Source organism: Camponotus vicinus, unplaced genomic scaffold (genome assembly GCF_025532165.1).
Source record: "Camponotus vicinus isolate PSW18456_S1 unplaced genomic scaffold, iyCamVici1.0 SCAF_3, whole genome shotgun sequence".
Taxonomy (NCBI): Eukaryota; Metazoa; Arthropoda; class Insecta; order Hymenoptera; family Formicidae; genus Camponotus; species Camponotus vicinus.
The window spans coordinates 15,227,584-15,255,351 of NW_028141967.1; the positions used below are offsets into that span (position 1 = coordinate 15,227,584).

General features: G+C 35.7%; 1 protein-coding gene across 4 annotated transcripts in view; it reads left to right on the forward strand.

The window, feature by feature from the left end:
• Nucleotides 1-1,157: 1,157 nt before the first annotated feature.
• Nucleotides 1,158-27,768, forward strand: part of LOC145968000 (uncharacterized) — a 227,849-nt gene continuing 201,238 nt past the window's right edge. For all 4 annotated transcript variants that reach the window (XM_083093159.1, XM_083093162.1, XM_083093161.1 and 1 more), the window contains exon 1: nucleotides 1,158-1,887. In XM_083093159.1, coding sequence (XP_082949285.1) covers nucleotides 1,779-1,887 — 109 coding nt within the window. In that variant the 5' untranslated portion in view covers nucleotides 1,158-1,778. The remainder of the gene's footprint in view (nucleotides 1,888-27,768) is intronic.

Below are 27,768 nucleotides of genomic sequence, written 5' to 3' on the forward strand. Positions count from 1 at the left end.
TTTACCAAAAAATTGACACTATTAGTTATATTTCAGTACTATTGAAGTATTTATTCGCTTTTAAAATAAAGAATATGGAATATATAATTTCAAAAAATATTCTATATATAATTTCAATAAAGATTGGATTTGCTTTGAATAAAGAATAAAACACGTTGAAAAATAATCTCCTATTCCGAGACTAGCACAAGGTAACTGCGTGAACCAAATTAGCGAATACCTCTCGTGATGTAACCAAGGTCAAAGTTATATCCAACATCTTATAGCTGTATAGAAAATATGAGGCGTATCTATTCGTGAATATATTATCTCTCTCTCTCTCTCTCTCTCTCTCTTTCTCTCTCATTTCATTCACATTCTACATTATCTCCGATTATTCAGGTATCTATATATCATCTGATTCGTACATATCGCCTGGTGTCCTTGATAAATAATTTTTAACCAACGATTATATATATATGCATGCTTTAAAAATGAAATAACTGAAAAATCAGCAGATTGATTGATGATAATGAGAAACACGAAACGAAACACAAATCAACGAAACAAATTAATATATTCACGTAGAATACATTAATATATGAAATTCGTGCTTTTAAATAAGCTTTGATATAATTACAATGATAGTTCGTTACAATGAATTGTTCATCAATAATGCGGACGTGATGCATAAATTCATATTTGTACCATTGATTATTCAGTGGTCTTGTCGATTTGTTTGATTCCGACGTGTCGTGGAATCGATCGCAATTCGGCATTCACAAGTCTCGATCTATTTTCGCAGATATTAACTAATGAATAATATTGACTGATTCAAACTAGATACACGTCATTTTCAATCGATACCGCGTAATTCGTGCATATTTTACGCACTTGGAATCGTGAAACTGTCAACTCTCCATTTTCGTCTCTCTGTCATTCGCCCGTAATCATACGTATATATTTATTGGTTTCATGTATTTTTGACAGAGCGTATGACGTCGCGCACGGAGATGAGCTCATCTCGCGGAAAACGTGTCGAAAATACACACACGATGACACGTATGAAGAGGCGAGAGAAGCCGGCGAGCGTGTGCGCGGAGCGCGCATGCGTCGCGCGGCCGTAAACGTCATCCCCACTTGACGCGGCTTTCAGATGTCCCCCACCACCCGGCTCAGTCGCGCGCCGACCGCTGAGTGATGTGTATGTTTTTTCGCTCCCGCTCGCGCGGCTGATCGCGCGCTTGTCGCCCTGACATTTCCGACAAACCGAATTTCCGTTCTTTTCGGGAGTGTCGTGAACGAAACGTCAGAGTGCGAGGTACATACCTGGTGTGATCCAAGTGCGATTGCGTATCGCTTAACGGCGGATCCGAACAGCTAGATTTCGCGCGAGATTCCGCGATTCTGATTTCTGATGATTATGAATGACGCGCGAACCGCGGCCCGCGTCGCTGCCGAACGAGGTGAGACGTTACGTCACGCGGCTTGACGAATTGGCGGGAACCGGTGTGAAGTTCGCCGCGAATGCAAATCGACCGAAACGCGTCGCTGGACACTCTCGGCAACAATATGGCGTATCGTGGAACGTGCCGGCGCCTTCGAGCTTGATCCAAGTAGACCGGCCGGAATGATCGATCCGAGTTCGACGACTTGGCGGCAGCGGGTGACCCGTTGACGTTGGACGCCCGGTATCTTGATCTCGCGCGGAATCGATGACCAGAGTGCGGGTGGTGCGGCATGTCGGTGTAGCAGCGGGGTTACGTCGTTGTAAGAGTTGACTTGATTGGTGTGCGACGATGATTTTAATCAGTGCGACGACCAGGAAGCGGCGAATAATCATGATCGTGCTGGCGGTGTCGTTGCTGCTTCTTCGGGCTCATCGAGCGGCGGGCTCCGAACGTTTGGGTGAGTCATGTTTTTTTTTTTTATTTTCCCTCATATGCCCGGAATTCCAGGAATCCCGAAACGACCAGCTGCTGTTGTAGTTTCCGCGAAATTCAATTTGGACGCTGCAAACACGCGAGTGTTCGATTCGTGACTTCGAATACGAACTATGTAGGAATTTTTAGTTTGACCCGGAGTATTTTCTTTTTCTACGGGTTATTATCTAAAATTGAATATACTCGACAGAAGAAGGAGTTCGCTAGAAGAGCTCGCTTTTATCATTTTAATTGACCCTCAAGGGCTTTTTATATGGCGATAATTCTGTCATGTTTGTCTGCAAATATATGTAAATCACGATTGGCGTCAAAATATTTATTTACATACATTATGCATTTGCATACATTATATTATGCGAAAATTAAGTTCTGTAGATTAATTTTGGTCAATCAACTGTTAAATAATATACTAAATTTTTTTTATATTGGAACAGGGAGAGAAAACCTTCAAAGGAGATTTCGTTAAAAGTAATAAGAAATTTCAAGCCCAAAAATCGAAATTTTCCGATTGAAAAAATTTTTACGAATTCTTCCGAAATAAAATAAGATATTATGCTAACTTTGACGTTAAAAACTTTTCTTCAAAAATTTTAAAGAGAAAATTGAGTTATCTGTTCAACTTTTCTTTGCCTCCTCAGATCGAGATGGCCATAAAATAATAAAAGCGAGGGGGTGCAGAATAAAAATTCTTGTCCAGATTTAATGCGAAAGTTTTAGATTAGCTGAATTAAATCGTGTCGTTAGTTCCTCTTGCTGGAGGCAACTTCATATGCAACTTCCATAATTAAGATATTAGAGAGCAAATTGAGGGAATTGCCGTTTGGGAGATGTTGCATATCGCTTGCGTTTAGCCTCCTCCTCTTTCGCATTGCCTAAGGCATTGCACGTAGTCCTGCAATAATTAATATAATCACCCTAATGACGTTATAATCGATATCTCGTCTCGTGGCATCCGGGCAGAGTTGAATATATTTATGCTCTTTTCGATTTATAGGACAGAAATTGGCGTTATAAATCATGGATTATTGTGAGGCATGAATTAGTTAGGACTCAATCGCTCGTATAATTAATTCTAGCACGTAAAATCGTTAACATATAGATAACAGTTGTCGAGCGCGTTTTACGTCCGCGTGCGCGTTCGCGATTAAACGAATATATCGTGGGATTTGTAAGAACCACCCGGTTGTATCCGGCCACTGCCATGACAATTTACGACGTTGCATATATCGTGATTGCCAATTTGTTGAGGGATTAGTGATTAATTTGTTAATAATTGAAACCGAGAGATAAATGTGTTTAACGCGACGATTTTCGAAGACTTTATTTATTTATTTTTTTTTTTTTGGGGAAACTTTTGTAGAGTTTTCACATAATGATTATTAAACGGAAACTCTTACAAACTTATGAATTTGGTCGAATTTTCCGTTGGAATGTTGGAGCCTTGAGTGGTAAACCGCTGTGGAATTTCAGTATACAAAGTCGAAGTATTAGGGGGTTATAGGTTAAAGTTATTAGCAAGAATTCCAAAAGTAACCTTACATAAAAGTTGCGATATTACTTTCTGCAGTAATGTGTGATTTTATAGATTTTTTGAATCAATTAATCTAATTTTAATCTGATATTTTTGAAGCAAGAATTGTATTTGAGACGACTTGTGTACGAGTATGTCACAGAAATATCTTCAAAAATAATGAATATTATTAATAATTTATAACATTTCTATTCGAATTATCTGATACTCGAGTATAGGATTAGTTTTTATAAATTAAGGGTTGGCAAAATTTTTTAGATAAAATTTATTTTCCGGAAAAAGCTGATTTTTTTCTATTAAAAATACTAAAATAAATAGAAAATCTCTTGTTAGATATTGATAAGATTTATATTGATAAATATTTCCAATTCTGTTGCTATTACATTTTTCTTATTAAACTAAAAATTAATACAAAATTCAGTAACATTTACATCTTTCAAGTTTCTGTTTTAAAAATTCCACACATAAATTTGAATTAAAAAAGACTTTATTATTATGATTTCATTTTTTAAAAACTACTATAGTGATTACTATAATTTATCAATTAAAGCGAGATAAAATATCTTTTTGCATAAAATCACATAAATATATTTTAGTGTCACATATTAGTTTTTCCTATAGTTTTTGCCAGATTTTTTTCCACGCCATAAAGTCCTAAACAGTGTAAACCAGAACCGTGCTTTTTTTCTCACCGATCTTTCCCGGCCAACCCTGCAAATTAGTGTTTCGCGATTTATTTCCCAAGATTTCTCGATTCTCCGCTAATGCACATCTGGGTCGTATTTCGTTTGTAACGCGAAGCTCCGTTGAAACTCTAGAAGTTACGTCCGAAATACTAGATGATGTCAATTGATCAGCGGCAGCGGCGATCGTAAAGTTGGTCGGTGGTGCATCATCATGTTAGGTGCTAACGTGTGCGAAAAGCGAGGATGAAGGAGAAAGAGCAGGGCGAATAAAGACGGGGGAGAAGAATGGACAGTGCATTTACGCGGGACGGATAGCCGCGGGAAGAAAGCGCGTAATTACGCTCGTAAATCTATCGGGTGTTCTTTTCCAAAGGAGGAAGAGGGGGGAAAAAGAGTCCCGCCGATGGCACTTTATCGATAGCCTCCGCGCGTTTTGATCTCGCTCGTAAATTCTTATTATAATTGGGGCGATCGCCGGCGACCTGGATGATCGTCGCGGCTGCCTCCGTAGTTTGAAAAGTCGCCGCTATCTCTACAAATCATTCGGAAACGATGGACGCCCGCGGGTTTCTGTATGACTGATGTGAGTTCTTGCCGATCCGCGTGAGCGATATGAAAAAAAAATAGTTAGGAGAGAAAAAAAGCTTCGCAAGGTAATGCGAGAACATTCGGTTTAAAGGACTCGAGAGACGTAACGATCTGTAAAAGAGTTATCCGAGATAGATATTCTCTGAGGAATCTATGTATACGTAGATCTGGATCTTTAAAAAAAACTTACTTTAAAAACAAGTAAAGAAAAGGCTGCAATAATGTATGAAATAATGGTATTTTAAAACTGAGAAAAAATTATTGTAAGAAATTATATATGTGAAAATTACTATAAAATACTATCATTTTTTAAAATAGTATTTTAAAAAATTGTAATAATTATTGTAAAAAATTGCATACACAAATATATTAAACTATGAAGAACTATTTATACAAAATAGTGTTATTTTAATTTTGAACCGTAAATAATTGTTCTACAAATTATTTTACAATTGCGTAAAATATACTAAAAAAGTAATGATATATTAAAAAATTATGTCAACTAAAAATAAAAACCTAGCAAGTTTAAATGGAAATATTTTAATTAAAAACGTTGAACAAGATAATTGTTTTAATTTCCACAATAATAATATTAAATTACCAAAAAATAATATTAATAAAAATTTACTTAAAAGTTGAAAATTGAAAATTAACATAAATTAATATATATTAATATATAAAATCTTTTAGAGATTATTTGAATCGGTTGTGAAAGGGCGTTTGGATCGAGCGTAAACTTGCGAAAAATTTAAATCGCGCGTACAAAGATTCGTTATTCTCGAGTAATGCTTTATACGTATATATATAAAACGTAATCTTGATTATCCTGTTTGAATATCTTTGTCTTCTACTATAAATTGCACAAAATCTGTACGAAATGAGGTCACGAACTGCAGACGGGAATGCGCACCTATCTGCATTTCGCCGGGAACAATTCTTCCGTGGCCATAATTCAGCGCTGCCAACGAAAAAAAAAGGAACGGACGAGTCGTAATTTTCACTCTTTCGTGAAATAGATTCGAATATTCGAAAATTAATGCAAGATATTTTATATTCGCAACGATGAAATACGAGTTCGGCCCGCCTGTGCGTTTCAAAGCCGCGCGAATGCAGTTTCGAACGAAATCTCTGAATTTTCTTTTCATCTCGTTTCGATATCTCCATATGATGAGCTACCTTGTATATATACTAGGAGGAAAAGGAGGGAGGAGGGAGGGGAAAGTATAAATATTGTATAAACTGCAGATAATTGATACCGTTATTTATGTAAATAATATATTTAATATTGTTTATAATTAACTTCCTTATTATTTATATTAATTGATAACAAATTGTCATGGATTCGCGATATCGTTTACATTAATATATATAAAATTACAGATGCTATAAAGCAAAATAATAGCTTGCATATGTATAACCTGCATAGATAATTGATACCGTTATTTATACAAATAATGTTAAATATTTGTTGTGCGTGTAATTTATTTCCTTATCATTTATACTAAGTGATAGCGAATTACTCCGGAAAATTGCGCTTGCCGTTCACATTAATATACATAAAGTTATAGATGCTTGTATGAAGCCAAACAATAGCTTGCATGCATAACTAGATGCTTTATTGCTTAATTTCAAAAGTTGAATCTGATGAAATCTTTTGATCTTCATTCTCCTCGTTACAATTATCTTCAATAATTTTCACGTTTCTGATAACAAATGGTTATAAAGAAATATTTTGCATTACTTAACGTTACTATTTATTATTTAAAAAATTATTTGGAATCGCATCATTCAAAAAATTCAGGACGATTTCCCGTAAAACATTTTTTTTCGAGGTACTTTATTAGTTCGATATGCTTTTTTAAGTATTATTTACCGTATGATCCATCGTGCGTTTCGATTTGCTCGAATGATTTGCCCGCATGTTTGTCAATACGTATCGCAGGTGAATTGATGATCGACGCGATAAACGCGCTTTTGTCGTGTTACTCTTTCCTATTGACACCTACCCTCCTTCCCGCGTCCTCCCGCATTCAATCTCGCACATTCTTTTCGGGATAAAAGTTTCGACGGGAGAGCACTTCGTTTTCAAGCTTTCCCATTTCCGTTTCCACCCTCGTCGCCTCACGGTCGCCGCAACAGAACGCCTATTTCTCGACTCCCCGATTCAGCAAGTCGCCTAGGAATAGCGTAGCGTTGCTCGGCTACGGTTTAATAGCTGGTCTACACTTGGCGGAAGTGCATTTTACCTATTGTCGAGCCGGCTCGTCTTTCTTTCCGAGTTGAAAGCGCGCCGAATCTACGTATCCGGCCCCGTGTAAATATCCGGTCTTGCATGCACGTCGCTGTCGCATCGTTATTTGCAACGCCAAGGCTGCTTTTCGTAAATACACATTTGGCAGTTGCGAAACCCCGCTATATTTTTGCGTATTCATTCCGCCGAACCGAAGACTATTCATCGCTCTTGTCGCGCGAGGAAGGATCGGTCCAAGCGAAATTTCGCCCGATCCCAGTTTGATTTTATCCGAATTCCATTCCGGATTTTTCCATCAATATTCTTGAAAACAAATAGGAAGATCCAGAAGTTGGTTGCTTTGAAATTGCGATTCTGGCCTGGCGCGATAAGGGGCGCAGCGCTGCATGTTTTAAACATCAGGATGCAAGAGGTCAAAGTTCACTCGAGGTGCAACGAATGTATTACAACCAAGTCGCGGTAACTAGATTCGCGATTTTGCGATCATCGAGATCCGTCCTGCCGAGGACGAAAAAGCGAGATTCGCGTTTTGCCTACATTTGCTTGCATTATTATTCTTGCCGGATTGGCTGGTAGGTCATCGCTTGAACGTCGCAAATTGGCGTAATTTCGGCTGATCGGGATTTATGGTCAGCTAACCGTATCTGTTTACATCTATTTAGCGACACGGCATTTACAACAGATAGATACAATTCGCGATGTATGAATTATTCGGATCGCGGCAATCATCCCTCGTCGCGTTTATCCCTTTGCGATTGATGAGGTGGCGTTGCCAACACGCGAATAACTGCGAATTGGACATGAATCGGGTATGCTTGCGAGGTAATTATTAGTCGTTAATTTGCTATTTACCTGATGCCTATCGCACATGCGCACTTGATAATTTATTAATAATAATGTATGCGTAAGTGAACGTGACATGCCTCGTCAATAGAATTCGGGGAATATAAATCCACTCGGTGTAAATTTTGTCTTGCAATTAGCGGACCAATCGTGATTTCCGCAAAGTGCTCTCGAAATACCTTCATTAATATTTACCCTTTGTATCATTCGTTTTATTTTTAACCTACGGTTGGCAAAAAGACGGAGGGAGTATGCGTTTCACTGAGCTCGGATTGATTGTAACGGGTATTCTTGATAACTATGATGTATTTCGATATCACCTTTTGCACATCAATTTCTTATTAATCAAGGAAGGTTTCAAACATATAATTATCGTTATTTGTTTTATTAATAAAAAGCGGAAAAATAATATTCCAAATATACCGCGATGAGAATCGATCCGATTTTAACGTGTCAAGGAAATGGCGGATAAAAAAAATTAAATTACGTTTACACAGATTTGGTTAAGTCTATCATTAGGGATATAACGTACTCTCTAAAAGTGAATCAGTGTATTATCACTGAAAAACAGTAAATAGTCTGATTACAGCAGTTATAAGTACAGCACTGTAAATCAGTGATATTTTATTGAAAGAATCAGTTAATAATTTTGACTGTTTCAATCAGTAATATTTCTCAATATCAATAATATTTCTTTCGTTATTGTCAGTAATATTAAACTACAATTCATCTCTCTATTTCATATAAAATTAAAAATTTTATTTATATTTACTAAATATTTATTATATTAAAAATTTTATTTTATTTATATTACATACATATTGAACTTGTTATTTTAAATAGATAACGAACGAATAATTTTCATTAAGTCGCCAGACATTTATTTGTCCGACTTATAAAGATCGATTTAATATCTGAAGCCTCTCTATTGAGATTGTATCAGAAATTAAATCGAAATAATACTTCTAATTTTAAATGTTGCTCTTTGCAAACTTTATATAATTCTTATGACTAAAATTAAATACGAGAGAGATAGCGATCGTAGCGGTAAACGAACGAACTAGCGATTACTGGTTTTACAGTAAAATTTACTGGTTTTACAGTGAATTTTATTTTAACTGACCATAATCAGTGAGATATAAGATAAAATAACAAAAAAATAAGCGTTTCCACTGAAGATCAGTAAAATACTCACTGATTCTCAGTGAAATCTTATTTTACTGTTTAAATTAGTGATATTTTCACTGATTCACTTTTAGAGAGTAGGGAATATATGAATGATATTACGATAAAGATTATTCTACGCATTTTAACGTAATATATCCGCGGCTTACAACTTAGATCTCTCTTAATTGAAGAAGTTGATATGGACACGTGGCTTTTTAGGGCATCCAAATTCCGCAACTTTTGTTAAATAGCTTCGCTCAGTGACGCTGAGTCGAGTTTCTCAATTAGGATTTTCAACTTGGAGGAAGCTAAAAAGATTACGCGATTCTCGCTGTTTTAGTCGAAACTGTTTACCACTTTGGGTCGGAGAACTTGGCATGATACTGGTTTACTTTAGTACGTCGAGTGTGCTAGAAATCTGCGACCATCTCAAATCAAAAGTGACGATAAATTTGCAAATTTCTGCAGTTAAATAGCGATATATCAACACGTATTTTGCGAACTGTTTTATGCTATTTTCTATTGTTTATTCATTATTTCGTTAGAGCGTTGCCTCGTAATTTCAAATAATGCGATTTTAACAAGCCATGAGGCACATTGTATTAAATCCGTGCGCGTGATATAGTTTTAAAAGGTGCATTATCGCGTTAAATGCACATTTGTTTCACGACAATGGTAGAAATTGAAAGCTGAAGCTGGCGGAATATTATCCTTTCGCAGAACAAATTAACCGACGCCAATCGCTTTATAAATCGGGGCGCACTTGATAATCGCGTATCGTTATATCGTGTCCATTTTACCGTAAGCTATTCGCAAATTTATTGCGGCTGTAGATTTGGTCAAGCTTTTCACACAGGCGCGTTTACTATTTAACGGCGTCACGTTGCGTTTGATTAATCAGATTCGTTCAAATAGCTTAAAATATTCAACGCCAGCAATTATAACGCGAAGCGCGGCTTAATCTGCAAAAAAAGAAAGAAGAAAACGTGCCGCGCGGATGTAACACGGACTTTTACAGATTAGCTTTCATATCGACTTTCGTCATCCATCAATGTGCCATAATGGAAAGTTGAGCGATATTGTAAAATATAATATTTTATCACGATAATGTCCCGCGCCAATACGCTATTAACGCGCGAGATTTCTATACTTTTACGCTCATTAATAATTTAAACGACGTAACAACGCGACAACATGTACGAAAAATTCCACATCTACCTGAACGTGTAATACTCCCGGGAAAACCGGGGATTTTCTCAGGGATTTTTGTTCTATCTTGAAAGATCAGGAAAGTCTCATAGAATTTTATTGGGATTCAGAGAATTTTTTAAAAAATTGATAGTTTTATTTTTATGTTATCTGAAAGCTTTTGAAATTTTGCAGATTATTTTTAATAGCTTTAGAGTCTAAAGAATTTATTCCTTTGCAATATTTACATTTTAAAATTTTATATAATTTTATTATTTTTTTTACTAACATCTCTTGTATCAGTTTTACCTTTTTTATATTATTTTATGTTAAAAGTATTTTTTTTATATTTAAATAACATAATATGTATACACATGTTGTATACACGCAACATTTCTCGATAGTTTATAATTCTAGAATTTAAATGATACTTTGTTATGTGTTGCCCAAAACTTTTTTATTTTTATTTTTATTTAATTTATTATTTTTTTATTTATTAAATGTTTTTTAGAATCTATATTTTATTCAATACATGAACAGTTATTTTAAAATATATTTATAAAAAAATATGAAATTCTTTAGGTTTAAAATTTCTTAAAATATATTGTATTTATGTTAAAAAATCACGCTCAATCAATAAATTTATATTTTTAAATTATATCTAAAAATAAATTCTATCTGAAATTTTAAATAAAAATATCCGGAAAATCATAGAATCCTCAGTGAATTATTTATTTATAAGATTTTTTTTTCATATATCCTGTCACATGCTATAAAATATTATATAAATTGATGAAATATTTACGACATGCGTGCAAAATTATACACTTCTCTCTCTCTCCCTCTCTTTCTCTCTCTCTCCCTCTCCCCCTCCCTCCCTTCTGCTCTCTCTTCAAAACTTAAAATTTGATTTAAATACTTGTTCGACGTCAGATTGTTACGTATATGGACATAGTTGAACGTAACATCGCTCATTTCCATGGGAGCACCGGGAAGAGTTTGCACAAAGAATTAGGTACAGCATGCGGGCGGAAAGCGGGGGTGAGGGGAGGGGGCCGGGGGCCAGTAACTTCCCGAAAACCGGGAAGAGCGCAGGATGGCGGGCAATGTTGCCGCCGGGATGCGCCGTTGAATCACGGCTGCATCTGCCGTATATTAGTTTCCATTTCAGTTTCACCAACTCTCGAATTCTCCTCTTTCGTCCCTCCGCGCCTCTCCCCCTTCGCAAGCGGAAGCGACGACGAGGTTGTTCCATAGTGTCATTATATAGCTACTTAAAAAAAAAAAAGAAAAAATACCCCAGCAGCAACTGCTTAATTAGAGATACTAGCGGTCTAATTATGCCCGCGGATGGTCTGTAGGAGGTTGTTTCGTTGCACGTAGCCTTCGCGCAGCGAGGAAAATTTCATCTGGCGGTTTTCCACGCCACGTCGACTGACTAATTTTTACGCGCATTTTACGCGAATACGACAACGTATGTTTCGCTGTCGTCGCGCGAATAAAATTGTCGCGGTCGTTTAGCGCGACGATAATTTTAAATTGTTAAATGGGGGCAGGCGAGGAGTCTTTTGATACGCTTTTGCAACAGTTATTTTTTCCATTCCATTTTATTCATCGTTATTTATTTCCATTTATATGGAAAATGTATTGATCGAGGAATTATTCATTTATTAAAAATTTGCGCGTTCGTACATTTCGTACATTTTTGATAAATTTCTTCTTTTACGGGGTCGTTTCTTAAATTTCAAAAAGCCTCGAGAGCTTTTCTCTGTTTGGAATTTTATGTTCAATTGCTATGCATGGTTTGATAATTTGATAATTTTAAACTAAATGAAGGTAGCACGCGCGAATCTTTTGATACGTTTTTACAATAGTTATTTTTTTCATTTACTCGTCGTTATTTATTTGCACCTACAGAAAATGTATCGATCGAGGAGTTACCAATTTATTAATTTTGCATCCACTTTACATGTATTTCCGATAAATTTTTTCCTTCACGGGATTATTTCTTAAATGATTCAATTTCAAAAAATCTCGAGAGACTTTCTTTCATCTGTTTGAAATTTTATATTCAACCGCTACGCGTGTTTTTCGCGATTGATACATGTGATTTATGTTTATATATATATACATGACGTATGCGCCATTTATCAGCTGATCTTCTAGAATCAGCAATTTCAAAAACTCCAGCTATCTTCCAAGGATAAGTCTCTCCCCAAGGGTTAATATTGTTATTTCTGAATGCCTTTAATAGCCAATGTTGCGACGACTTTGCCGCGAATGGTCCGCACGATGACACTTTCATAAAAGGAGAGTCAGAGTAAAAGCATTATAAAGAACCATCGTGAAAAGCATTCTCGCAAGATTGTAGCGCGTGCGAAGAAACAGAGATAAGCTTTTATTACATGAAGATATATTTAAGGTGAATCAATTCAGTCGAAGCGATATCATTTTTTCCTTTTTTAAAAGAATGATTTAATTTCTGATATTCTGAGCGCAACGAAAAGGCATCGCGTATTGAAAAAATTAAAGCTACTTTACAAATAATTGCAGGATTTGTTTAATGGGTTGTCGAATGCCGTAAAAGGCGTAAAAAAATTAATTGTTGCTGAAAGCTCCTATATTATTGCACGATCAAATACGTTCTAGCTTTCCAATCGAGCTACGAGGTGGAAATAAAATTACACGCTACACCTTTAACTTCTCGGCTTCCTCTGGCAAAGAATAACTGACGTATTTTACTTCGTGGCGGAGAAATATGTATTCGGATAACGACGTGTATGTAGATTCGGTGACGACCTGCATCGCGACGTGAATTTGAATGGGAAAAGGACGGTGCGTGTGGGAGCATAGAATCTTGTTAAAGAGTCAACGTACTTTCAAGCTTCTCGAAATTAAGGAAGTGGAGAGATCGGACCGATATATTACTTCTTGCTGGGAAAGAATATGGTATCGTTTTCGGTATCTCACGTCACGGGAATTACATGCATATTGTAATAACTGCACGTTATCACGGCGAATTTACATTATTTTATTATGCATCACGAATACAATTGGATAAAACGCGTCTCGCGCGATGGTCAATTGTCTTTGCATTATTTATATCCTTTTTCTGTCGTTCGACACCTCGTTTTTCTCACGATTGACTAAATTACGAGAATTTGCACTTAACCTTAAGTGGCTGTTGCTGTTGGAAAGTAGCCGTATTGCAAGGCACTTCGAACGACACGCTTTGTCCAAGAAGGATAATTCTACAAATAACATCCTATTGTTGTATAAATAACACTCTATTGTTGTATAAATTGTTTTCAATATTTTTCATACCGACAAGTAACCCAGTGTCTTCCAAACAATGCTATAAATTGTTTTTCCATCGCTATTTATATTTTTTTTTATTTTACAGTATGCATGACAAATACATGAAACATTAAAAATTAATAATTGCGTTGGTTGAGATATCGATTATATAAAAATTAATAAAAATATAATCATCGATTATATTAAAAATAATATAAATAGAAACATTGCATGTTAATGTTGCTTAATTAGTTCATTATTTTTGCTACGGATTTTTGTTGAATGAAATTTTTTGAGGGAAGATGCTGCTGTTGTACGGACGATAATCGGTTCATTTATCAATATTTCGATTTCACGCTTCATGTGATAATAGAATATATAATGTTATATATAGATACTTGTTCTAATTTTTCTATTCTTATTTCTATCTATTATATCTATTTCCTATTTATAAATAACGCCTCGCAACTGCTCTTGTAGTAAATCTATTGCCTCTCAACAAGTATTATGTGTGTTGCTTTTAATAAATTTATTAATCTTAAATAGACTTTATGTGATAAAAGTAGAAAATTATAAAATAATAACTAATCTCTCTCTCTCTTTTAGTATTCATGCAAACAACATGGATTTCCTATATGGATTACACGATTTCAATTGAATAAATTATCGGAGCTTTTTGATAATGTAACATGCAAATCTTATAAAATCATATCCAAATAATTTAATAATATATATTGTGCGCACGTTGTATATGTTTTTTATTTGTTACAATAACACGTAATCATTGCTAATTATGCAAATGTTTGTAATGGCAACACGAAGGGAACAATCTGGAATTATAATAGTAATTACGAATAAATGAGAGAGATATATGTATATGCTGATATATTCTTCATGAATGCCGCAAATTATTTTGATGAAAAGCAACAGTGAAAATATCATGTACGTTTTTGCTTTCATTATTCAATAACGAATTTAATATATGCATCATAATCAGAAGATACATCTATAATCAGAAATACCTCTATTTTTAAAAAATGTAAAAATATTTATTACGAGACACAGTGGTAGAGGATGAAACACTTTATATAATGTTCATAAAGCAGAAATAAAATTTAGCAAATATATTTATATAGAAAGGGAGAAAAAGAAGGCAAGGATGAATTCCATTTAAATAAATTCATAAATAAAAATGTAATGTTTGCCCGGCAATAACTCTTGCTTGGATTTTTTTTCCAATATATTTTATTCTATATTTAAAATTTTTCTCATCAAAATAGTATTTGGGATAATAGATTTCCGTTTTGGCTACGTGCCACGAAAAGACAGGGGAGAAGTGGAAAGTCAGCGAGCAGAAGGCAATCTCGCGTCTTTGAATATTTTTATATCTCTAAATTCTGAATTAGTGGAAATTCTACATTGTAAGAAACATATTGGAACTTCTCTCTGAATCCGATTGCTTTACCTTTTGCATTACTTGGCGGTGAATTCTACTTCTATTTTTTGCAATCTTTCATCGTTCTTTTATTTTCAGATTAAGTTTTTAGCTCTCCCCTACATTCTTTACTGCAAGCATTTATTATTCGTGTATTAGCGCGCAAAAAATCGCGTTTCTATTTATAAAGATGTGATATACTCTGGCAGAAAAAAAACAAGAAAAACAATATTATTTTAATTTAAAAAAATAATGAAAAATATATTTATTATGAATTTTTGAAAGAACATAAGAGGCTTGAAGAATTTTAATATTTTATGATAATATTAACTCTCACTTTTATAATTATCTTTCCCTATTTTTCTTTTGTCGGATTGTAATTGAAAACTGTCTAATTAAGCCAAGTCGTTATACATCGAATATTTTATATGATAGAGTGCTCGAAAGAGTGCATGGGTCACTTTACATGCGAAGGGAAATTGGTCTGAATGCGGATGGAAAAAACGTGTCTGTGTTATAAATCAACCTTTTTCCCAGCGGAGGGCGTATTCAACTAAAATTTTGCCATCTGGATTCCCTTTCGATGTACGTGAGATACTTCATTACTATCTCGCTTCCATTTATATGGGAAATGAGATCCGCGTCGCGCAGGCTTGAAAACAATATCACGGAAATATGTAGTTTCAAATTGCCAGATATTTTACACTCTTTCTCGATTAAAGATTTTTAGACGCATTTGTCACAATAACAGGATTCATAATTTTCTCTTCTCCCTTAATGTAATATTTGCGAAATCATATTTATTTTGCATGCATAAAAAATAATCATAATAATAAAAATAAATATGTAATTTAAATATACGTTAAAAGCAAGCAAAGATACTGTTGATATTTCAGATATGACGCAAAAATAATATCAATTTGCTGAAAATTTATCTCGTGAGTGATGCTATTGATTAAGCTCCCCAACTTGACACTTTGAGAAAGTTTTCTTTTTCCTTTAAACGCTTGGAATAGAAGGAATATCTTTTAGGATACGCGATGAGAGATCTAAGATCATGAAATAGCGTCCCAACAGATATATATCCGTGGGATAAGGATTTCTACGAGAGAGTAACTCGACGTTGCTCTAGCTCATTCGTAATCCATGAATAATGAGCTTCACCCTCGGGATTCTTAATCCCGTATTGTGCGTCTCTCTGGATTAGCTCATTTGAGTATCCTAGCGGGTTATGCTAGATATACATAATCCGCGAAAAAATACGAGAATGCGAACGGTTTATTCGGCGCGAAGAAATATTTGCATATTTACGTAAATTATTTTTTTCCCAGGAAGGTACAAAAATGATTTTATATAAAATGAATTTTAATGAGAGATCGCTCCTAAATATTTATAATATTACGTAATTCTCTTTATTTTCGTGATTCCTGATTGCGTTTTGGGTTTTAAATTGCTGCAGATTATCTGTGGATTTTAACGGCGTGCATGAATTTGCTCTCGAAACATCGAAAGAAGGTTTTCGCTTGCAAATCGGATTCGAGAAGCGCTTTAATATCGCGCATCTATACTTAATCCAGAAGTAACAAACTCTATCTCGACGATGATGCTTCTTAATCCTCGCATTATCCTACGTGTCTACGGGTCAGGCAGGCATATCCTTCCAAGCTCTTATCCCCGCGGAAAGGGGAAAGGAAGGCAGGAAGGGGGAGCATTTCATAAATCCCGGCGTAAAAGATAAGTGGGCCTTGAATGTCTCCAGTACCGCTTCCTTGGCAGCGGTTCATGATTTGCCAGAATCTTCCCAGACATTTCGGGGCGATAAAGGGAGCGAGAGCTACGAGGGGAGTCCCAGTTTAACACGAAAATCTTAATTAGCATCGAATTTTTTTGTCGTACGTGCGAAACGATACTGAATATAGTCCGTCTTACATTGCTTTAAAGCGATAACAACTTTCAAAATATATGGATCTCTGTTCTTGAGCTGTACTTTTTTGCTCTGATGCTTTGCATTATATAAAATTTGCATAAATCCACAAATTTCTATTTAAACTCGATGAAAGTTATAAAAATCCCTCTCATTGTTTATACAGAAAAAATATCGAGAAATAACGTAATCCCTTTTCCGATAATAAATCTTCTGAAACAATTACCTTCGCTTTGTTGAAATTTCACAGTACAGTAAGTCGCGAACTCGCTGACGTTATCAATTTCTTGCGAAAAGAAAATACGAAAGGAGTACTTATTCAGGCTTTCGAGGCGGAGAAAAAATTTGAAGCATGTTGCAGAAGAGTGCAGCTAAAATGTGGCTAAATAGACCAGACTCGTGATAAATGTAAGGACCGACACGTGACCGATAGGGCAGAAGAGCGACAATGGGGGCGATGGCCATAAGAAGAGACCCTTCGGGTCCACCAGTCAATGGGATACAGGAGTTTGCAGTTACCTGAACGATATGAAGCCGTTAAACGTGATAAAGAGCCGGATGTGCTCCGACCGTACATACGTCGACGTAATCATAGGCATCGATCCGGTTTCTCGAGCACCGTAAAGTTATCATGTGTATCCCTGATGCTTCGGCACTCGCCACCCTTGAGGCGTAAACGTTCAGCCTGCAATTTGCGAAACATTCGTCGTTATCTCGTCGGACGCTTTGCATGCAAACGATCGTGCCCGCATTGCCCGCCGGATGATTGGCTTGGGTCGATTGTTTGTTTTGGAAATTTCACCACCGTTCGGACTCGCCGGGATTTACGAAGCTCTTTTGGGGCTTGTGTGCAGTCCTCTGTTTCCGAATATGTATGTCGTAAGGTAGTATTTTTTTTTTATTTAAGCGTTTTTACCCTTTAAAGTGTTTTAAGGATTACTTAAAAATATATTAAATAATTATAATATGCTTTTTAAATGCATGTAGGTAATATTTAATAATTTTAGCTTTATTAGTATTTGCGGCTTGGCGGTACCTGTGAGCTAATTTTGGCTAATCCCTTGTGAACTTAAATAATGCTTAGTAACTTATAATAATTATAATATCCCAATTTTGCACATGAAATTTATCAACAGTTTAAATTCGATGCATAGATTTCGAAAATTTTCTAAATGAGCGCAAGCATTAAATAAATATTCGGAAAAAATTTGCATTTCGATAAAGTAACTTAGTTGGTAGATGTAAAATTTTAATTCGATATTATGTTTGCAACATTCCTTATTTTTCGTATTATTCCTTGGCATCTTCTAATCCTCAAGAAAAAAAGATCACAGACACATTTTTCCTCAAAGTACTCAATATTTTGTTAAAAAGAGAAATTCGATGAAGGAAGATGCGAGGGATTTGCAAATACTCGGATTATTATGAGGATACCTGAGATGGACGATGCATAAGGAGCAACGTAAATAAGGAAGATAAAGTTATAAAGCGCGAAAGTTGCAATCACGCGGAGATTTTATTCCGCGATGTAACAGTTGCATCATTTTACTCGTTGTTAAACTTAAATTCCCGAGACCTGACAGGGGTTACACAATGAACGGCGGTACAACTTTAATTCCTTACATAGCTTTACTCGCAATGATAGATGCGTCGAGGTGCAGTCGGTGCAACGCGAGAATTATGTATAGCTCTAATTATATTATACGTGGCGTGTAATAGCGTGGCCACGCGCGATGCGAAGCATCTCGCTTCGCTAAAATTCAACAACGATGCATACATAGTCGAATGAACCGCGGAATTCTCGCCACGCGATCGTAAATCCGTTTGTTAAAGTTTCCTCCTCCTCCCCCTCCCCCCGTCCATCGCGCGCGCGCCCCACTTTTATTTCGATATTAAAACTCGCGGAATTATTTATCGCGTTTTTTTTTCTCCATACGCTTTTAAAGTAACTTTCGCAAACTCACCTATGCGTTTAATCCTTGACATGCCCGCTATCAGCAAAACAGTGCTTCAATTTAGCTTTTAATTTATTCTCTTTGCGTACATCACCGGGGGACTTCACTAATGATAGCATCGTTGAAACCAAACGTTAAAATCGAGGGGCAAACCGCTGAGGGCATTGCGGTGTACAGATTTGAGGCATTGGTAGACTTATTGGGCATTGTTTGGGAATTACTGGCGTTTCTTGGGCATTAGTGGGCATTGCTTGGGCATTACTGAGCATTGCTTGGACATTACTGGGCATTGCTTGGGCATTACTGGGCATTACTTGGACATTATTAGGTTTTATTGAAGTATTAATGCGTATTATGGACGTTATTAAAATAATATTAAATCTTTTTTTCCAAATAATAATTTTATGTCACAATCACAACACTCAATAAAACGTGTTTTTAAATTTTAGGTAAATTGTATAAATATCTTATGATGTTATCCGTTGAGTATTCCGGTCGGTAAACGCCGGTTCAGCGCTGCTATCACTACTATTGTTCTCGTTTTGTTACGTCATCATCGAAATTTGGATATAAGGGTGTCCCATTTTAAATAATACGCTCAAATATCTCCGAAACGGTGCGTTAAATAAAAAAATGTTTCAAACAAAAGTTGTATGGCTTGAAGGGGACCATCAAATGGTGTCATTAATTTGACCTTAAATAGTTACTTGAAGGTCACGTGAAGGTCACACTCAATTTTTTAAATGGAACCGCCTATTTTTTATTGCATATTCTTGTAGCTTATCTCGAGAGCTTTCCAAAACACTATAATAAAATATTTTTCCCTCAAGTACTTTTTGAGTTATAAGGCTTGAAATCATTTCTTAATTTTACATAAACCGTAAAATATCTTGTAAAATATTCATTTTTCTATTATCTTACCTTAATACTTTTATGTACAAAATAATGAGAGAAATCAATTGGTGTAAAGAAAACACATAGTTGTTTCGAAGAAAAAATATGTAATTTGCAATTAACAATTACATATTTTTTCTTAAAAATAACTATATGTTTTCTTTACACCAATTGATTCCTCTCATTATTTTGTACATAAAAATATTAAGGTAAGATAATCGAAAAGTGAATATTTTACAAGATATTTTACGGTTTATGTAAAATTAAGAAATGATTTCAAGCCTTATAACTCAAAAAGTACTTGAGGGAAAAATAATATAGTGTTTTGGAAAGTCCTCGAGATAAGCTACAAGAATATGCAATAAAAAATATGCAGTTCCATTTAAAAAATTAAGGATGACCTTCACGTGAACTTCAAGTAACTATTTAAGGTCAAATTAATGACACCATCTGATGGCCCCCTTCAAGCCATACAACTTTTGTTTGAAATATTTTTTTATTTAACGCACTGTTTCGGAGATATTTGAGCGTATTATTTAAAATGGGACACCCTGTATATTAGATGATTTAAATAAAGTGTATTTATGTAAATCTATTAAGGTAAATATTAACTTATACAGTTTTACTATGACTGTGTTCAGCAGAAAAAGCAACTTATTTGCAACTGTTGTAAGATTCTTCAATAGGATTAATTCTTGTCGAAATTCTTAGCAGTTCTTGCCCTTAGTTCTTATCGATCTAAATGTAATAAATCAATCATATAAAAAATTTTATAACAGTTGCAAAGCTACTTTTTCTGCTGAACGCAGCCTATTAGTCTTGCTTGGGCATTGGTGGGCATTACTAGGCATTAGTAAAAAATTTAGCAGTAATGCCCAGGAATTGGGCATTAGTAGGCATTAGTGTACATAATTTTAATCAGCGGTTTGCCCCTCGGTTAAAATATATTACGCAATTTAGAATATGTTATATTACAATAACATGTATATATTAGGATGTCCTTTATTCTTATCTCGATCTCGGAATTTTTGTGCTCTCATTTTTTAAAAAGACTTCAATACGGATAAAAATAAGCTCGAAATTTTTCCGAGCTTTTACCTAAAACGAATTTAAAAAATTCTACTTTGTTTCTTTTTTTAGATTATATTTTTTTAAGTCAAATTTAAAGCCCCTTTGTCGGCATAGGAAGAAATTAACCTAGGATGAAATTTTTTGTGTGCGATTTTTATATCAATTGTAAACTTTTCCGAGGGTGAGACTGAAAAAAATATGGAATCTCTTTTATCACGTATAAATAAGGGGGGAGGGAGGACACGCTCTAATATATAAATTTTAATATCTTCCGAGTTTTTTTGTGTAAATATCATAATTAATATAGAAGATCAAAGAGATACAACATTGTGAATATATATGATATAGAACATAATGCATTAACGTTATTATTTCCGCGCTCTCGCTCTCCGCTCGTGTTCGTTATCGAATCTGCTGGACTACGTCGCAATACCTTGCGGTTACATTGGTGAAATCAACCAAGTGCAAGTTCGCTAATCTCATTGTAAGCCGGAAAATCGCCTCGAGGCCTACAAACCTCGAAGGATTAACACGCACGAAGCAAGGGAAATTCCGACAGCTCTGACGGATTTCACGAGTTCACGTTGGCGAAAAATTGCGCGATCCGGGATTTGGAGTTGGATACTAGGAATAGTTCCGTTATAGATATAGATAATGACGACGCACACGTGACTGAAGTGACATAATTGTCGCGCTGATTATGAATAATGTCGCTCATACGAATAATAAGACAGATCAAAGACACTTTGACGTTTAGGAAATCTCGATACTTTTGGAATTCAGCGACACGATGAATGCTCGAATCTCGAAAACGTTAATAGTTACTCCGAGTTTCTAATCCAAATGTAATATTATAAAAAAAAATGTCAAAGTGGCTCTACGAAAATTGTGCAGTAATTTTCGAATATACGAGAAATTGAATCCTGCCCAAAAATCTAGCAAGATTTATTTATTCATCCAATACGTGATGTAATTTTTACGTTCATTTTAATTTAGAGTTATATTTTCAAAAAAAAAATATTATTCCAGTGATACGTAAAGTGCTAAAATTTTTTTTACAAACATCTAGATCGCTCGTAATGAAATAAAGTGAGAGCGGTTTGCTTTCACGAGTTTATTTTTAAATTGCTCGATTTTTAATAATTGACTTTATAAATTACATTTGCCAGATCTAATCTAGGATTATTTCTACGTCGAAATGTCGCTAAGTTATCTTAATTATGTTAATTGGAACGTATCCAAGATATATCGTGGCCGATTGAGGGATAATACTGTATTTGTGCATCGAAGTTCTCTCTCAAACTAACAAATCACTCCAGCTATTTATGTGCACGAGGATGGTACGGTCGGTGTCGTAAGCATCCCTGCGGCTTGGTCATCCTTGATGCGGTATGGGGTCGACGGCAATATCCGCTCAACGTTGTTAAGTTGGGTCGGAAACTGTCCCGATTGCAGTCATTAAAGTGCAGGGCGGCAAGCGGTTTACGGGGCACGCTTTACCAAATCAAATTTAAACTCGCGACGAAGTATAGGACACGCGTTAATAATCCACGCCGCAAATTTCGCGTGTTCCACATTTTCAACTTTTCCATTATTGAGAATCGATCCGTGATCGATGTAATCCGCGGTATTTCCAACTTTCTCGCCCATCGCTAGGAAGGGACGATTTAACATAACTGTTCCTCTGGTGGAGCAGTTTCGATCTTACGATTCATTTCATTATGGAAAATTGCAACTTGGAGACATTTATGTTTGTCCGAACGATGGCCATTTGTGCGAGAGTTACGTGAAACACAAATAGATCTGTAGAGAATGACAATGGCACTTGGGACTGTGGAATAACAAATTGTCCGCAGACAAGAATTGTCCATGGGATTTCGGAGCGCCCTGCTCATTTGCAGCGTACACGATCGCGCAATTAAGCTGCTTCTTTACTCGGTCGGATTCGCCGCTTTGGAACAATATAAATCGTACTACGTTTAAAGAGGTCTCTGTGTTCGCGAGGCGAATGAGAAAAAGTTTATCGGCCGGATAGAGCCGTCTCGGGGTAGATGGTATGGGAAGAAATCCACCATTAGTCTTTCCGACGTTTTCATCGCGAGCGAGAGACCAATCGCTTTTCCTCGCGCGAGAGAGAGAGAGAGAGAGAGAAAGAGAGACACCTCGACTCCCTTTAAAACGGCCGACTCGCATACGATGATCATTATCGTCATTATAATTTTTCCGCCGCCTCCCTTTCTCCCTCGGCGAGATAATAACACAGGTCTGCGAAATTTGAGTTTCTGTCAGTTACAAAAAGCAGAGTAGGTGAATCTGATAGATTTCGTGACGCTGAAAACGAATCTGACCGCAGAATTTCCCCAGCACGTCAAGTTTTTGAATAATTTGTTGTTGAATGGCCCAAAAATCGCTATTTTGGCCAATTTCATGAATTTATTGTGGGGAAACCAAATTTTTTGAAATATCTCTGTCAATGGCATCGTATAGTACTCACTTTCATCTTTCAAATCCACTTTCGATTACCGCCGCACGATTTTTTTTCGTTTAGATATACAAGTTGTAAGACCGGTCGTGCACAAGGATCCAATAAGCCATTTCAAATCAACCATGCCATCTTTCTATCTCACTACGAATCAAAATTAGGGTAAAAACGTACATTTTTAAATACCTTCTGTCACCTTTTGAAATTAAAAATGGCGCATCCAATGCGGCGGATAGAATCACAATAAAAAGGCATAAAATTTAGAAAAATTTATTAAAATGTGTAGCAACTGTATTAGATATTTCTTTACAATATTTTTTTGGGCAACCGAACCTGACACATGTCAGTCTTTTCAAATTTCAAGATGATGGTTCTATCATATTAATGTCTATATAAATTTTCTTATAACTTCATACTTATATATCTCAGCGGAAAAAAATCTTGCGGCGATAATCGAAAGTGGATTTGAAAGGTGAAAGTGAGTACTATAGGATGCCATTGACAGAAATATTTCAAAAAATTTGGTTTTCCCACAATAAATTGATGAAATTGGCAAAATAGCGATTTTTGAGCCATTCAACTACAAATTACTCAAAAACCTGACGTGCTGGGGAAATTCTGCGGCAAGATTCGTTTTCAGCGTCACGAAATCTATCAGATTCACCTACTCTGCTTTTTGTAATTAAACCTCGGCCTGTGTAATTGTCTCGCGAGCCTCTGTCAGTCGCGACGAAAATCGAATGTTTACTCGGACGTAAACTCGTCCGAGGAAACTTTCGTAAAGTTGGGTAGCTTTCCTGAGAAATTACCTGCATCAGTCAGTCGTAATCACTATACTGGCACGCGGTTCGCCAGAGATGTAAACGCATCTACCAACTTAGCTTCTACCAGCAATATTTCCCCTGACACAATAGCTTGCTTGTTGTTCGACTATGTGTTTCAACACACTGTGGGGTTTCATATTTCTAAAGATTCGCGGTGAGAGGTTTTTCGCGAGAGGAACTTACGGTCGGCTCCAATTTACGCGTCTAAAGCTCGCGAAAGATGCCGGGGATAAAAATTGTGCTCGTTGTGCAATATTCGCGTATGCTAAAAGGATTTTTGTTAAAAGAGACGGGAGGAGAGGAAAGAGAGGACTGACTTATTTGATATCGAGGGAAAGGAATGTTTGTCGCATAACACACGTTGATCGTACTCGATATATACACGTTTCGTGCTCTTTGATATTTTTCCATCATGGCCACGTTCCAAGCTCGCATTTACCGTTCACCGCGTAGATGGCAAAGGGAGGGATGAAAAAATTGGAGAGCGAATCTCTCCAAGAATACAAGCAGACTCGCGATAAAGGCAAAGGAATGAGAAGAGACGCGAGGAAAAATGGATCGGAGATAAAATAAGAACGCGGAATGAAAAAAATGCGAGCGGAATGAGGGAGGGAGGGAGGGAGGGAGGAACGGAAGGGAAGATGAGGGCAGGACGCGAAAGATATTATGCATAATGCATGCACGTGTATGCCGTGCACATAAGTAATACGTTATCTAGCATTAGCTAGGTCATAATCGTAAGCCGCGATTACATTGGCGGGCATTGCATAACTCATGGCGTGCCATAGCGTGCCAAAGATTCGATCCTGCGTGATCATTCCTGATCGGTATTCGTATTACGTGAGGCAAATATCCGGCGAAGAGTAATTTGCTTATAAAATATCCTACGTAAAGTATGACGCGAATGCCTCGAGGTAGATTATTATATTTTTAATATTAATAAGCCACCGCTTATACGAGGTTTTATTAGTCGTGGCAACCTTTTTGTGCGTGATACGCGCATGCAATTGATATTATCTATCATTAAATCTATAAAAGTGAAGATTTATTAAATATATTTTTATTTTTTGTACTCTCTAAAAGTGAATCAGCGTATTATCACTGAAAAACAGTAAATAGTCACTTATTACAGCAGTTATAAGTACAGCACTGTAAATCAGATATTTTATTGAAAGAATCAGTTAATAATTTTGACTGTTTCAATCAGTAATTTCTCAATATTAGTAATATTTCTTTCATTACTGTCAGTAATATTAAATTACAATTCATCTCTCTATCTGTTTCATATAAACTTAAAAATTTTATTTATATTTACTAAATATTTATTATATTAAAAGTTTTATTTTATTTATATATTACATGCATATTGAACTTGTTATTTTAAATAGATAACGAACGAATAATTTTCATTAAGTCGCCAGACATTTATTTGTCCGACTTATAAAGATCGATTTAATATCTGAAGCCTCTCTATTGAGATTGTATCAGAAATTAAATCGAAGTAATACTTCTAATTTTAAATGTCGCTCTTTGCAAACTTTATATAATTCTTATGACTAAAATTAAATACGAGAGAGATAGCGATCGTAGCGGTAAACGAACGAACTAGCAATTACTGGTTTTACAGTGAAATTTACTGGTTTTACAGTGAATTTTATTTTAACTGACCATAATCAGTGAGATATAAGATAAAATAACAAAAAAGTAAGCGTTTCCACTGAAGATCAGTAAAATACTCACTGATTCTCAGTGAAATCTTATTTTACTGTTTAAATTAGTGATATTTTCACTGATTCACTTTTAGAGAATATATTTATTATTGTTAGATTTCCAATTAATATATAGAAAAACGAGCCTTTTAATTTAGTAAAAAATTTTTTTTTACTGAACATAATCAAGTATTAAATTATATATAGGAAATAGTTTTATCGAGAGAGATATATTTATATAATATATAATTTCTTTTTTTTTTATATATTTATATACAATATTGAGGTATATCTATATAATATAAAAAATTCTCTGGATCATATACATGATAAAATATCTCCTCTGCATTATATTAGTGAAATACCAACATATCAGTAAGAAATTCCAATATTTTCTAATGATAATTTATTATCCAAATGGACGGTAAATTATGTTTTTCATGGATCGGATTCGTGGGAATGAAGAATTAATCAAGTGTAAAATTTAATTTTTTAATTTACAAGCCGTACAATCCCGTATATTTTCTTTGGCGCGCGATACGATGTGTTAAGCTGTTTTCTCGGATTAATTGCGGGTTCGCCATTTGAAAGTTATACACATGAGACTCATTTAGCTGTTCATTCATTCAAGCAATCAAAAGCGAAAGGTTACACGGCGTGGAATGAGTTTAATGTAGTAGATCGGTGGTAGGATAAAGGGATTCGATCAGTTCTCCCCCCCCGACGCACGCCCATTTCCCATTCACCGCCGGGAAACGTCATTACTTTCGGCAAATAAGTGGCCGAATTCCTCGCGTCTCACGCGGAAATATTTACGGCGCGGTCTTTTATGCCGAGCGCATAAAAGAGGCGCTCTACAAAAAATTACTGGCGTCAATGTTGTCTCCCTTTACGGTGACTTTTACCGTTTCCGTCTCGCCCGGATTGGTTCCTGGGCCCTTGAGTCGCGATATATCTCGGGGTCACAATTATTCTGATTGCGTGACTCCGTCGCAAACTTTATCGTGTAAAATTTTGCCTTGCTAGTTTATCTGCACCCGCATTTTACTCCACGTGACACGGCTATACCGGGCAAAATTGTATACACGAGATTCGATGGTGTAAATCCAGCAGCAATCAAGTATTTCTCCTGCTCGGCTGTCACGATAATTATGCAATCGCATAATTATCTCACGCGAAGTAATTTCGCTGATGATCGATTGCTGGCTATCGCGAAAGAGATCGATTCGCCGATCTGTCAATGAGAAGCGCATCGTAACATGCCCGGGCGTAATAGGACCATAAATCGCGCTGGATTAACCGGGGATGCCAGAATTTAAATGTCGGCGCGTCCCGGAGGGCTCACAGAACATACGCAACAACTGACCGTGTGTACATGTAGATGTTAGCCTTCTTTGATCGATGAGGCTACGGGATAGCGTTGTTTGGACAATTTTGAATGGTTTGCTACGCTGTGAGCTTCACCGAGCAAGCGTCAAAATTAGGTGGGTTTATTTTCTGTAGAGAAGTAAGCGAATTAACTACCAAACGTATACAAACACACACGTACTCTCTCACGAAGACGGATGAAGCAGAGAAATTGATGTTAAAAACTCGAAAACACTTGTTTGGATGTTGTTATATAAATACACGTTTATTATTCGACAGTTATTATATAAATATTGCAAGTGATTTTGTTTGTTACGAATGTTAATGAAAGATTTAAAAAAAATAGCAGTAATCAATAGAGAACGCAGCGTATATTTTAAAGTAGAAAGAAATGTCACACTAATTTTCTTATAAATGCATAAAAATTAAAAATGTCAAGATAACTTGGATTCTGTAAAAATATTTTTCCTTTTTTTTTTTTTTGACCAGTATTTGTTTGCGAGATATTATGTAATTCGTGGCAATTTTTTCGGGAGAGTTTGCGGAAACATTTGCGTGGCATTAAAAGTAAGAATTTTTCAGCTCCACTCTCTCCCGGTGCAGAAAATGAGATTTTAAAAATAAGAAGAAACT